Source organism: Equus quagga, chromosome 8, assembly GCF_021613505.1.
Source record: "Equus quagga isolate Etosha38 chromosome 8, UCLA_HA_Equagga_1.0, whole genome shotgun sequence".
Classification (NCBI taxonomy): domain Eukaryota; kingdom Metazoa; phylum Chordata; class Mammalia; order Perissodactyla; family Equidae; genus Equus; species Equus quagga.
In genome coordinates this window covers 44,149,657-44,164,075 of record NC_060274.1, presented here as the reverse complement: position 1 = coordinate 44,164,075, position 14,419 = coordinate 44,149,657, and the positions used below count along the sequence as shown (strand labels likewise).

Genomic DNA, 14,419 nt, shown 5'->3' with positions numbered 1-14,419 from the left:
GCAAGCAGAGTTTGAAAAGCACTTGCATGTTCCTACAGTCCTTCTTGTGCCTCTGCTGTTGCCATGGCAGCGTGCCCAGGCTGGCCGGCTGGAGGATAACATGCTCAAAGCAGGACCGAGTCCCCCACCACCAATGCAGCTGAAGCCATAGGCCAGCTACCAAGCCAGTGATCATGACCGACCACGTCAGTGCCACTCAGCCTACAGGAGCAGAATCCGCAGACTCATGAGCTAAAAGAATGTTCATTGTTGAGGCCACTGAGGTTCATCCTTGCTTGTTATATAGCATTACTGTGACTACAGATAACTGACACAGAAATTGGTGCTGGAATGGAGGGTTACTGTTGCAAAAACTGTAAATATGTGACATTGGTTTTAAGATCAATAAGTGAGTGATAGAGAGACAATCTTAGGAACCTTGAAATATATGAGAAAACCCTTAGGAATGCTGGAGAAAAAGGGCAAGAAAATTGCTGTAGATAACTGAAAAAATGGTGATCGATATTACGCAGCATCATAACGTGTGGTAAAATTGTCATCTGTGGTAACTTCAGAGGTAGAAATTGTGTCCAACAACTTCCTGACCTGGGTGTGGAGATCTCCATGCAAAATATTGAAAGAGATGGCCCTAGAATAAAGATCTAGTCAGGGGTGTGGCAGTGAGAAGCTCTGTGAAGATCGCTGAAAGAATTATGGTGCTAAGTGACCCTCTGAGGGGACAAAAGAACTTCTAGGAACCTAAAGGGTGTTGCCTGGTAGTACCTTGACAGTCCCAAAATGATTAATTTTAGAGAGAGTGCATGTTTCAACAAGAACCCTGAGTGTGCCGTAAGGACCTCAATTAGATAAATAGCCTAGAGGGCCACATGGGGAGCTAAATCAAGAAGGCACTACCCCACTGGACTAAATGTGAAATGGAAATAGGCTCTGGGAATCCAGCTCTCTACTGGCTGAGAAGTTTCTCAAAAGGCATATTTGCAAATGTCCTCTTTACACGTGGCCATTAAAGGTGACAGAAGAAGTATTTGGCAGAGGCCAGACTTAAGAGCCACTGAGAAGGTGTAAGTAAGGGAACATTCCCAGGGAGCAGAACCAGGGCCTAGTTAAGGAGCATTCCCCATGATAGTGAGGCCTGGCACCCTTTGCTAAACATAGCCCACAGCAGCCCAACCCCCACAGATCCATGCGCTGAAGGGAACTTTTACTATTGTTGGTTTGCGGTGGTTTGCTAGGTAGCATTATTTTGGCAATGGATGATTGATTCAGAGTTTAAAATGTTCTTGAACTTCCTTTCAGTTCTATAAATTGGCCTTTACTTGGGAAACATCTAATAAATTCTTTACGTAAGTAATACATACTTTATGAGGACATTAAATGAACATTTAAGATTTAGCAGAGTTCAAAGGAAGAGCTTTTCCTTCTTTTTTTTTCCTCTACCAAGAATGGTTTTCTAAAGCACTGGACCAAGTTCTGGAGATAAGTCAAATACCATATGATCTCACTCACAAGTAGAAGATAAGAACAATGACAAACAAACACATAGCAACAGAGATTGGATTGGTGGTTACCGGAGGGGAAGGGGGGAGGAGGAGGGCAAAGGGGGTAATTAGGCACATGTGTGTGGTGATGGATTATAATTAGTCTTTGGGTGGTGAAGATGATGTAATCTACACAGAATTCAAAATATATTATGATGTACACCTGAAAGTTATATACTAATCCAATATTACTGCAATAAAGAAAAGTTTAAAAATAAAAAATAAAAAGCGATTTTATAAATGGTGTCCAAAATAGCTGAAATTCAATAAATGTACATTATTTTATAATGTGAATCTGTTAAATATCATTCAATAAAAATTTTTAAAACTTTTAAAAAAAAGATGTGAATGAAATAACTCATAGAGGTTCCATGAGAGACATTCTACTATGCAATGAATTTGTTCATATTAAGCCTATTATACAAATTTTCCATTTTTTCTTCAAACAGGCTCTGAAAACGATACAGTCTATGCATTATGAATGCACCCTCAAGGCCATAGTAAAAGGCTGGTCATTAATGACTGAAAGGTTAACGCAATAATTTGACATGGCATCTACCACCCTTGGTGCTGTAGGAATTTCAGACAACAGATGTCCTCTTCAGCCCACTGCAGTGTGGTGATGACTTGGCTTCCTGAGGAGAAGCTCACTCACCAAAGGGCCAGATACAATTTGTGTGCATGCCTGTGCTTTTAAAGTACACGTCAAACAACACTAAAACTACAGGAGTCACTACTCAAACACGTCGGTACAGAAGATAATCTAAACTTTGACCAAAAGGAGTAAGTGTCGGGGAAACACCTAGATTGAGTGCATCCTTATCCCAGAATCAGAGATCCCACTGGGGAAGCCCTGGCTGCTGTACCCTAGACATCAGAAAGTGAAGCCACAATCATCTGCCATAAATAAGAGGGTTTTGATTTGAACGGATTAAAAAGTAAAATATTCTTAGAGGAAATGAACAGATTCTCTTACAAATTAGGCATATTTTAATAATGACTATGTCATACATTCAAAAAGCCAGTGAATGTATTTTAGGCTATTTTTCTGTCAAGCTATGGATCTTGATATTTTCATATCAAGCTATAAATCTACTTAAGTGTGTTGCCTGCCAAGGAAGAGAGATTTGAATAAACCTCAGCTGATGGAGGGATTTCGGAACAGTCTGCACAATGACTTAAATTTTTCATCAGGGATTACATTGTGAAATACAATTGTTAAAACTTTCTTCAGGGGTTACATTGTGAAGTATGAACGTTAAAATTTTCATCCAGGATTACATTGCGAAATGCCAGTAAAGAGCCTTTATTCCACTGAGTAAACCTCCAACACGCACAAGCCCTTATCCTGATAAGCTTTTCCAGGTTCCCATGAAAGTCCCCACCACAAAGTAGGGAGGGTGCCATCCTGGGCTCACATAGACTGACCTTATTTCATTAGTTAGATGACAGGTTTACAAGGAGACACAACACTCCTACAATCTACCCTCTCCTGATTTTTCTCTCTTAACTGAGGCCCACACCAGACTATTTCCCCCGTCGCTGAGACTGAAAGCTTTGAATCTTCCATCTCTCCTCATCTTAAGGTTGTGTTGACTTCTTTCCTTGGGAAAATCTGCTGTGATTCATGGCTTCTGAGCTCCTATTGGCAGCTAAAGGCATCTTTCTTCCATTCCAGCTCTCCTTCCCTCACAGCTGAAGAGCCCTCCCATCTATCTCAGTGATGCCAAGGGAAACATTACTAGTCACAGGAATAGCCCCGGCAGGGCTTGAAAATCCAGGCCCCTATAAGTGGTCCTGCATAGTTACCACCGTGTCAGTGTCAGCTCTGGGTTCATCCACCCTTGGAGAATAGGAATATAAGTGCATGTATGGGAGAACTCTTTGCCCACCAGGGAAATTAGTGATGTTTCCTGTTATCCTGACACTGGATATCTTTAAAAATAGATTATCATTTGCTTTACACCTGTTAGGTGAATCCCAGTCTTAACAAAAAGCAGTAACCTATTTTCTATATTTCTATACATTCTAAAGGGAAACAATTCATTTTCTCTTTCAAGGGAATGTTTATGTACAACTGTTTTTATTTCACAGTAACAAACATTGGGATTTGATTTGATTCCTCCTGTGCCCACAAATATATTTGGATATCAAGTTTCCCTAAACGCTTTCTGAAACAGGAAGAAAAAACATTATTACCTTTGCCAGAGTTTTTGGGTTTGACATATTTGAATTTGCATCTTGAACTTGATCAGGGATTTGCACTCCAAAAGACCAGCCTCCAAGCCTGTAACAGTAAACATGGTGTCAGTGCCTTACTCAGGGAGCGCCAGGATTTCCAGCCAGAGGGCGTTTCACCACCGACTGCAAGAGTTGGAATGGCCTTAAAACAGTAGCCAGCTGAGCATCCGTCCTCTATGACACAACCACACAAGTGGATCAGTGTTCAGAATGAAGTGACCTGGCTCACAAGGCAGGCATCTAGGAAAGACTTTGCTTATCTAGAAGGTATGGTCAAGGCTTGCCACATTAGCATGTGAGCTGCCCAGAACTTACCATCTTGTTAGGAAACACATGCCACGTCAAGGACATGGTAGTGATCACCAGCACTCTAATTATTTTAATTAATGGTCATTTCTCCTACAAACCAGCTATTCTGAATTACTTAGTGTCATGTTCTTCCAAACGGCCCCATTTTGCATTGTTTTGTCTTCAACAGTCTTGCTTCTTTAATCCTCAATGAAAACATTGCGTCATTCAGGAAGGCATCCCAGAGTACTTCGTTTGGGGTAGAATTCGTTCTCTTTTTGGTTCTCAGAGTACCCCACATTTCCATCCACTTTTATCAATTGCCACATTGGGTTTTAATGGTTCATTTGCTAGTTTATCTTTCATGCAGCTTTGTGAGCTTTTCCTGGGTGGGAATTATATCTTTTATCTCCATATCCCACGGGTTGGATAGTATCTGGCACCTATTAAGCTTCCAAAAATATTGGACACCAGAAATAAAGGCACATATTAAGCTTTGTTTCCTACTCTCTGGACAAAGGGAGGTTAAAGAACACACATCCACCATGGCGTCCCTACTCTCAGCAAAAACTGAGGCAAAGGAATACGGATAAGTCCTGCCTGGCTCACTTCAATGAATTAACTAATGAATTAGAGAGACACTGATTGAGTGACCCTTATGTGCCAGATACTGTTCTAAGCCCCAGGCACATATGCTCCCACCTTCAAAAAGCAGAGATTCTGAAACATGTTTAAAGACCTGAAGAGGCAGGCAAATCACACTGGGGGTCAGGGGTGTCCAAGGAAGATGATGCTGCTGGGACCTGAAACGTAAGAGGAGACAGGTAGAAAGGGCAGGGGCTGTCCCAGACACTGTGGACAGATGGACAGCCCATGCATCCCAGGCACCACAGGTTTCTTTTGTATCAAAGCAGCACGATGCGTTTGGGGCAGGACATTTGATGGAGTAGCGAATGTGATTGTGGCTTAAAGCCATGAGCAGCACTCATTCCTACAACCTCATCTAAATTCAGCCCCTCGGGCTCAAGGAAATTCAGCGCAAAACAAAAGCTTTCCCCAAAATTGCCCAAGAGTGCAGTGGTTGTGTTCACACGTCCCACTTTGGCAGCCCAGGGTTCTCTGGTTCACATTCTGGGTGTGGACCTGCACACCAGTTATCAAGCCACGCTGCGGCAGGCATCCCACATATAAAATAGAGGAAGATCGGCACAGATGTCAGCTCAGGGCCAGTCTTCCTCAGCAAAAAGAGGAGGATTGGTGGCAAATGTTAGCTCAGAGCTAATCTTCCCAAAAAAAAAAAAAAAAAATTGCCCAAGAGGAACTTTAAGACAGCAGTTGCTCTCAGGCTCCCATTTTGGATGCTGCATAGTAGAAGGAATTCTAAAGAGAGACCATTATTTCATTATGCTGCTAACTTACCTGGCTTATTCTCAAAAGCAGTAAACCTGCCTCTGCTCCCCTGAGTGAGTCTCTATTGCAGGGATTTCCCCCAGGGTCAGAGTGAAAGCCAGCAGCTGGAATCTTAGTAAGGCTTGCAGCATTGCTTTGGAATTTTTATGAGCATCAAGGTTAGTATTAGACTTTTGAGTTTCTAAGAACATTAGCACTTGAAACAGTAAGATTTCCAAAGCAATTCCAGCAAGTTTTGAACTCACCTTGGTTTTTCAGACGGTGCCAGCAAATACTCCTCCAGGGGCAGGGTTGAGAGGTTCAGCAGCGTGTGGCCCAGGCGGTTGGTCAGGTAGGGAGGCCGGGAGCTGCCATTCAGACACTTCTGTAATTGTTTTCAAACAGATAACACAGAAGCTTATTCATAGCCCACAAGCAGGTTTCTGACACTACTTTAAACTAAATATGACTTTTCCTAGCCTTCACTTTTTAATAAATTGTCTGTGGCCTTTTATATGTTCTGATTTCTCAAATTTGTTTAAAAGTCACCTACATTTGAGAATTATACCAGAATTCTACTGTGACCTTCGTGTCAATTATATTCAGGAAATTCAAATCCTTTTCTGTATGTAAGTTTGAGCAGATTTGTAAGAACTCAAAAAGGAAAGATGTTTTCACTGGGTGATCTTGCATTTGATGAACCTGAAAGAGTCAGAGGCAGCGAGTGGGAGGATGAGCAGCAGGAGGATTCAGAGGCATGTGTTTCTCTCCTAAGTGCCTCCAGTGGAAATCAACAGCTCTTCTCCAGAGACTCACTCGAGCGCTGACACTGGCTCAGAACCAGGAAACAATCCCCCAACAGGGTTTGAGGCTGCGCTCAGCGCCACTAAGGCCCGGGGCCGCCAGGGGCTGCACAGTGATGATCCTGCTCAGCCACTGTCAGGATTCAGAGTCCATGTGCTTTCTTTCCATTTCACAGCACAGCTTAGGAAAGATTACATACTAAAACAGCTACGACTCCAGGAAATGATGCTTTCACTGGACCTTTCACTTCAGCTTCTGAAACTTGTTTTCTCAATTGTAAAATGGAAATAAAAAAACCAACCTTACCCAACTCATAGGTTTCTGTTAGGTTCCAACATATATAAAAGAACTATGGCAGAGTAAGAGTGTTATATAAATTTAAGGTATTACTTTCAGATTTTTGAGAGGAAGGCTTAGGAAAAGACACTAAAAGAAATAATCTTATCCACTATAATTCAGCCAAACTCACTGATCTCGCTCACTGGTTAACGTAACAACCTTTACAGTTTCCCTGCCTCCACCCTCTCTCTCCAGTCCACCATATCACAGCATCAGGACACATCTTTCTAAAATGCTGTTTTTATTTAGATGGCTTCCTTGGCTGAAAAATTCAAATTCCTATCAAGAAGTCAAGACCACTAGAAAATGTCCTAAGTCTCTCTTTCTAACCTTATCAGTTTAGTTCTCCCTAAATATACCTTCTGCAGTAAGCTAAATATTGGCCCCCAAAGATGTCAGGTCCGAATCTGTAAAGGTTATCTTATAGGGCAACAACTTGGCAGACGTTATTCAGTTAAGGATGTTGAGAAGGGGAGGTTATCCTGGACTGTCAGGGTGACCCTTAATGCAATCACCTGTATCCTCATAAGAGGGAGGCAGGGGAGATCAGATGAAGGGAGACAAGGAAGCAATGTCACCAGAGAGCCCAAGGCTGGAGCGATGTGGCCACACGTCAAGGAATGCTAGAAGCCAACAGAAGCCGGAAGAGACAGGAACAGATTGCCTCCTACCACCTTCAGAGGGAGCACCTTGGTTTCATCCCCCTGATGCCAATTTCAGACTTCTGACCTCCAGAACAGTGTGAGGATGAATGTATGTTGTTTTAAGCCATCTGGTTTGTAGCGATTTGTTACAGTAACCACGAGAAGCAAATAGACCCTCTACTTGCTCTGTATACAGCTACACTCATTCCTGATCGCAAGTGTTTGATCATACTGCTGTTCTTCAAGGAGAAGCGAGCCCTGAAAGAGCCCACTTGTTCCTCAGAGCTGGCTCAGCCACAGTCCCTTGGAGCTCGCTCTTATGGTGTCTCTTCAAAGTAACGTCTCCTCCCTCAGAAGTAGAGCTAACCTTGGAACATTGCTGTAGGTTGGAGAGAGCCATGGTGTATTTGATAAAAACACAGGGAAATGAATATATTCTTGTAGACCAGGACTTCTGGATAACACATATGAATTTAAAGGGAGAGAAATATTTCACCTTCTGACGAAATACAGTAAAGTGGGCTCAACATGATCACTAAAGACCAGAGAACCCACCTTGGGTATGGGCTTTCCTTCCACACACCCGTAAGTTCATCTCCTTCCAGCCAGCCCTGCAGAGTGACAGCTGTTCCCTGGGACATTTACAAATTCCACCTCAACATCCTCTCTCCTGAAGTTCTCTGACTCCTGATGCGTAGACAAGCATTTCTCAAAGTGTGTCCCAAAGAACACAGGTGCCACAAAAAAGAAGGATTCTTTAGTCAAATAATTTGCAGAAAATGCTGCATCTTTTCCACCCTATGTCAATTCAAGTATATATTACCAGATAACAGCATCTTGGAAGAGCTGTAGCAAAGAAACCTGTTAAACACAGCTTTATCCAGCATTTCTGAAACTTATTTGGCTATGGAACTTTCTCATGTGAAGCCTTTCTTTTTTTACATACATATTACTGAAATCTTACAGTTCATGTAACTTGGAGTGAATTTAGGAACATCAACATCAAGCATTCTGATATTTATTCCTTCATCCCTTTGCCATTGACACCTAATCTAATTCTAATACATCTAAGATAACTTGCGATAAAAGACACCAGTATAACAGAATGATTCAATCAAGGCTCCAGAATAAGAGCATAGAGTTAAAAATTAGAGGTATTATGAGAAAATGGAACAAATAAGACAGGAAAAAAAAATCATTATGCCCAGAAAAATCTTGAGCAAAAGACAGCTAGTCCCTGCAAAGGAGCCACAAACACAGCCCTGAGTACACTGACAGCCGAGGCCACAGGGGAAGAAGGAAGGTTCCCATCAACAAGTTCAGCTCAGTCAGGGCCTTGAACATCCACCATGGGTTCTGTGCCATTTTTCTCACATTCGGACATTCTGTCTAAGAGAAGAAAGCAGACCAGGTCCATCCAAAAGAAAACTTTCTGAGCTCACTATACTATTAAGAGGAATGTATCCCGTGGGCTATGACAAATAGAAATGGCAAGCAATAGGATATATTGGAGTATGTGAGGAAGCCATTTGGTGTAAACCTAATTTGGCCTGACTTTGTTTTTCCAAAAGGGACTGACGTGGCCATTGAGCATGCATTGTATATCTGCTTTAAACATTTCCTATGGCAAGAACAAATGGCCTTAAGATAAAGGTACAACTTCTCCCAACATTGGCATTTCCTTAAGGATAAGCATCTTTCCTTAGGCTAGGAACTGACTGCTGTGCTCACCTGTGACCACCCAGTTCAAGGCAACAGAACCGCCACCCTGCTGAGTCCACCGAGACAGCAGACCTACCTGCTGTGCCCATCAATCACTGTGTCGCCAGAACAGTCTCGTGGCTATTGTAAAAGGGACATTTCAATCATATTTGATACATCCTCTTTGAGGGTATATAACCACTCTGTACACCCCACTTCTTTGGTTCCCTTCCTTCCTTCTGGAAGGAAGGCTCCAGGCCATGGTCCTCACATTTTGGCTCAGAATAAACTCACCCAAATTTCCATTTATAGATTGGTTATGGATTATTTTCACTGACAGGTACTAAATAGAAAGGCCCTGTAAACATGTTCTTCATGTGGCCACTTCCTTAATAGATCATCTCTTAAGTTATATTGAGATTTTTGCTTTTCCTCTTGTTTTGTAAATTAGGATTGCCACAGTAGCTTGTTGATTGTGGCTAAAAGGCCTGTAACTTTTACTAATTACCTATTGAAATTTCCTTTGAGATGAGTTCCAATCCATTTTCCAAATAAATTTCAATTCTTTCTCCTTTCCAGAATAGATAGCTATGGCCCTCACCTTAACAGTGGAATATCTATTGCTATGTTTTTGTCGAATTGATCATAGTTAGAAGAGCTAAGTGGTATCTTAGCTTTGAACTCAGAAGTCAAATAAAAGTACGACACGAGCTTTGAGGTCATCTTGCCTTGAAATTATGGGATATTTTTCCCCAAGGGCAATTCTACCTTCCTTATCATTAACTGAAGAAGATTCATTTGCTTAATAAATGCCACTGGGGGATGTTAAGGATCATGGACAGCAGGCAGCGAACAGGAAGACCGCTGTGGACTCCGTATAACATCCGCGTGTAGAAATGTGCACTTTATGTAATGAAACTTTCCCAAAGAACAGCTAATCAAGTAAACCAAAAAGACACAGATGCTCACTGAGTTAACAAAAATGAAGAGTTTTTTGGATGGAGCAAACTCTTTATTGTTATTTGAGATTTAGACTTTTAAAAATATCATAAACACTGCAGAAACCTACCAGGCAGCCACAGGAATCCTGGGCTTCTGGGTGAGAAAAGGGCTCGGTGCGCCAGCATGAAGAATTCTTCCTAAGGAAACAAAGCAGAGGACCGGAATGATCTGTGAGATTACAGAGCTATTGTATTTCCATGAAAGAGAGTTCCGTCAGAGGAGCACACAGTCCGCAAGATCATCATCTCCCGCTGCAGAAGGCAGAGTTCTTGCATTTGTTTTCACAGCTGGAGCTGTTAATCTGATGACAATGTTTTATTACAATGACAATATTTCCATTCTATTAAATGATGCTCCCTTGGCTGGCTGTATTGAACGTACTACCGAGGCTCCCTGGGACTTTGCTGGGTGGCTGGGGCTTGTCCTGAAGCCTGAGGCTCCTAGTTTCAAAATCAGGTACCTTGAGCCCCAATCTAGCAATGAATAAACACAGGGGGCTGCTAATTCCTTTTCGTGGCATGACACAGCAATTTAATCATCACTTAAAGAATAACAATTGTTAAATTTCCACTATGTAGAAAGCTTGCGCAACAGAAATTATTATAAAAACAAATTGCCCCAGTGGCTCAAAAACCCTTTATATTCCAAAGTTCCCGTATAGCTGTTTCCTTGTGGGCCTTATACTTTGAATTATTTTTTAACTAATGTTTGTAAATCAAAGGTTGCTTTAGTAATGATAATTATTCCTATTTACTCAAAAACTGGGACAGATGGGAGGAAACTAACATTTACTGAACTACAGTCACCCGGCTAGATATTTTTACCAAAACCTCTTGCTAGCCCCACTTTTCAGAAGAGTAGGTGGAAGTTCTGAGAGATTACCTCTTCTCTGCTTCTCCAATGTGAAAACATTGACAAAAAAACCTGCAGTCCGACGAAAAGAAACTTTCCGTTTCTATTAACCAGGTCAGCGAAGTACAATTTCCATGTAATTTTTTTAAATGTCAAAAAATGTTTTAAAGACTTCCCCAATGCTATTTTCTTCGTTAATTGGCTTATGGAGACTGCATCTGAGACTAAAAGTTAACATGGAAAGACTACCTAAGGGAGTTATGCATTTGATCAGACTGCTGTAGCTGATAATGAAACCAACAAAGAGTTAGCCATTGATGATTAAGTAGCTAGGAACTAAAGGGTTTTTTCCTTTTTGCAATTGCTGATTATAGCTTTTAGCTGTTTAACCCACCCATTATTAACTGTGCTGTTTAGGCAATATGCTGACTCCCACTAGGCTCCTATAGATAACATCTTCCTAGAGCCTGGGTCACCATGATAATGGGTGTTTGAGCTGCTTTTCAGGAATTAGAACTCCTTGTCCACTTCAGGCTGTTGAGACCACCAACTCATCAACAGGGCCTGTGAAGATGTCTGATAGGTGACCTTTTGATGTCAAGAAGCTAAAAACTCCCCCCTCAGATCATGCTCACACTGTCATGTTGTGAGCGTGCATCCTATGAAGAGGCATGGAGTCTGACCACGCTTGTGCAAATCAATTACCTCACCTGTCCTCACCTCCAGTCATCTGTCTCCACATTTCAGACCATCTTACCTGCTATCCCATAAATATCCCTGAGTCCCTATTTTCATGGAAGCAGATTCGAGTCTCATTCTCTCGCTTCCTCACTTGACTGCTTTGTGATTAAACTCTCTCTCTGCTGCAATCTCATCATCTCGGTGTTTGGCTTTCTGGGCAGAGGGCAAAAATGAACCTGGCGTGGTAACAATAATTACTTCAAAAAAGAATGACTCCATTTACACGTCTTAAACTCAGCAGGCCTTCCTTGCTTCCTCCAGGCCCTCCAGCTGCAAGCCTTCATTGACTGCTGGCAAGTGTTTATAACTTCCTGAATTTCTTCAGTTAGTCATCTTTGTCTCTTCCAAATCCTCTATTCTTCTTTGCCTCGCTCCTTTTTATAGAATAAAATTTGTGACCTTTGGAGTTGCATAAGGACCAGCAACAGTATTTACAGATTTGGGAGCATCTCTCAGTTGCCAAAAATTTTTTTGTTCAAAAATTCACTATGAAGCTGTGTGAGCATTCATAAAAGGGACAAAAGAGGAGATGATATGTGTGGAACTCTAGGTTTCTACTTAAATTTCTTCCCAGATTTTAGGAACCTAAGCACACATCACTCTGCCTTCAATAGCAATCCCTTAGGTGTTCCCTAGGACACAGCTGCACTGTTGGCATCTGGAGCAAATATGTCTTGACAACGGTCCCTTGGTTCTTCCAGTTTGGAAACGCTGGGTTAAGCAGGTCCCTTTAACACAGGGCTGCCTGCAGCTTTTAATAACCTAATGTGCATTTTGAATCTCAGAGAGAGAGGGAGATGCTGTAAGGACCTACTCTCCTGAAGGGAGCCTTGAGACACAAACTTGCCTAAAGGAACAAAGTCTTTCACAGGGGCCACCCTGTCCTTTGAGGTGAGCATTGCTCTTTCTGGACGACTGGGAGCACAATGATGCAAAAAGCAGAGAAAGCTTAAGTAACTTGCCCAAGTCATACAGTGAATGTGGTAGAGCTGAAACGTGGGTTCAGGCAGCCCAGCTGCAGAATCTGGGTTCTCCACCCCTTTACCACGATGCCTGATAAATACTTTTGATCCTTGACCTCAAAACTTCCATCTTTACAGGCCCCTGGGAGGAAATTTGTCACTAGCCGTACCATGCTGCAAGGACTGGACCTCATGAGCCCTGGGAATCTCTGACCACCGAGACGTTGCTGCAATGTAACCATGGAAATAAACCCTTGCACGTCTCCCCACTTGGCTTTTAAAGTTCAATAGAAATAGAAGATTTGCTAACTACTACTTTTGTTCTATATAAAACATTAAAAAGAATAGGTGGGAAAAGTGACCATTTCACCTCAGAAATAGTAGAAGAAATCATCATTGGAGTGTCACCAGATTATGAGCCTTGTAAAATAAAACTAAATATTTACATTTACCAGTCTGCTTCTAAAAGCTGGCACCTTTAGCACATTTTAAAATTTAAATTATGCATCATCTACTATTATAAGAAAACATATTTTAGGTCAGGTTTATACCACAATGGATTTTTCTGGAGCTCTTTATTGCCTTCCATACGAGAGAGAGGTAAAAGTCAGAAATTCAACACCATACCCTGACATAGGACACTCAGAGAATCTCAGAGAAAAACAGAATCTGATCTATTCTAATTAATAATCAAGTGATTGCTGAAATTTCCAGGAAGGGAAAATGTAGATATCATTGAATTCAATCATATTTTACACTTATCGAAGGAAACTTACTTGTCTTAAGTAGAACCTTCTGCTTTGATCTGAGACCTTAGTAAATTAAGCCTTGTTTGTGTAATGTAGACAGAAATCATTATGAATACAAATATTCACAGCACCCTTGTACGAGACAGCCCCCCACACCCTTTTATGCTGATCAGGAAAATGGGTAGAAACAGTTACAAAACAGGAATGAGTTAAGGATAGACTACACGGATTTCACAAAGAAAAAAGGGAAAACTGAGAGATCCAGGAAGGCTGAAGAAAGGCCGAGGAGAACAACATGAGTGGGGTGTGCTGCTGTGCAGATGGGGAGGAAGGAGAGCTCAGAGCCACCACTGCACCTGTCGCAGTCACTGAAAATAAAAGAGGCGTCTAAGCAGAATTTTGAATATGTTCTGCTGTCCTTAGCATTAATTCTACATTTTTTTCCCCTTTTGAAAGACTATATAAAGAAATAGTCTATTTTTCTGCCAACTGCCCTTTCTTTGGTGCAAGGTTGAGCCAGGGTTGGACCACATGGGGCCCTGGGTTACACTTCCTTTTCTCAAAGGTAGACGCATTTTACATCCTGAATGTTTCTTTAGAGAGCACCATCATAGACACTTTTATTTAGTTAAATAAATTACTTTATTTTTCAAGAGAAGACTAAAGTGAAGCAATATAATTAATTTTCTATTAATTCTTCCTTACTGAGACCATTATTAGTTGCTCAATCTTGAGCTAATTGCCTACATGAATAATGGGCAAAATGTGTCATCACAAATTAGAAAAACATATTGCCAATATTGCATTATCGTCTGGATTTTTATATTTATTACTTAAAAACATACACTTCTGGCACTTACAACATCATTATGGTTTTTATCACTTTCCCCATTTGCTTTACCCAGAATTGTAAATTCCTTAGACCAGGGCCATATCCTATATCAATTCTGATGCCTACAACAGCACCAGATTTATGGCAGATTCTCAATAAATAACAGTCTAGCAAAATAAGAGAAAGAGAAAACTTTATGAAGAAAGGCATGCCTTATCAAGGTTTCATAAAAAGGTTATCTTATATTATCATTTTCAAATCCTAGAAAAACAATCTTCAAAGTAATTCACCCCCAAACTGATACTACTGACATTTTAAGTCCCTTTATTTAAAAAAA

The 14,419-nt window shown here is 41.3% G+C and overlaps 1 protein-coding gene across 1 annotated transcript in view; it reads right to left on the bottom strand.

Annotated features, from left to right (window-relative positions):
- ABCA13 (ATP binding cassette subfamily A member 13) overlaps positions 1 to 14,419 on the bottom strand; it is a 407,666-nt gene that overhangs the window by 134,532 nt on the left and 258,715 nt on the right. The window contains exons 45-47 of the mRNA XM_046670200.1: positions 10,014 to 10,083; positions 5,723 to 5,841; positions 3,738 to 3,825 (exon numbers count right to left, since the gene is read on the bottom strand). Of these exons, the coding sequence (XP_046526156.1) occupies positions 3,738 to 3,825; positions 5,723 to 5,841; positions 10,014 to 10,083 (277 nt within the window). The remainder of the gene's footprint in view (positions 1 to 3,737; positions 3,826 to 5,722; positions 5,842 to 10,013; positions 10,084 to 14,419) is intronic.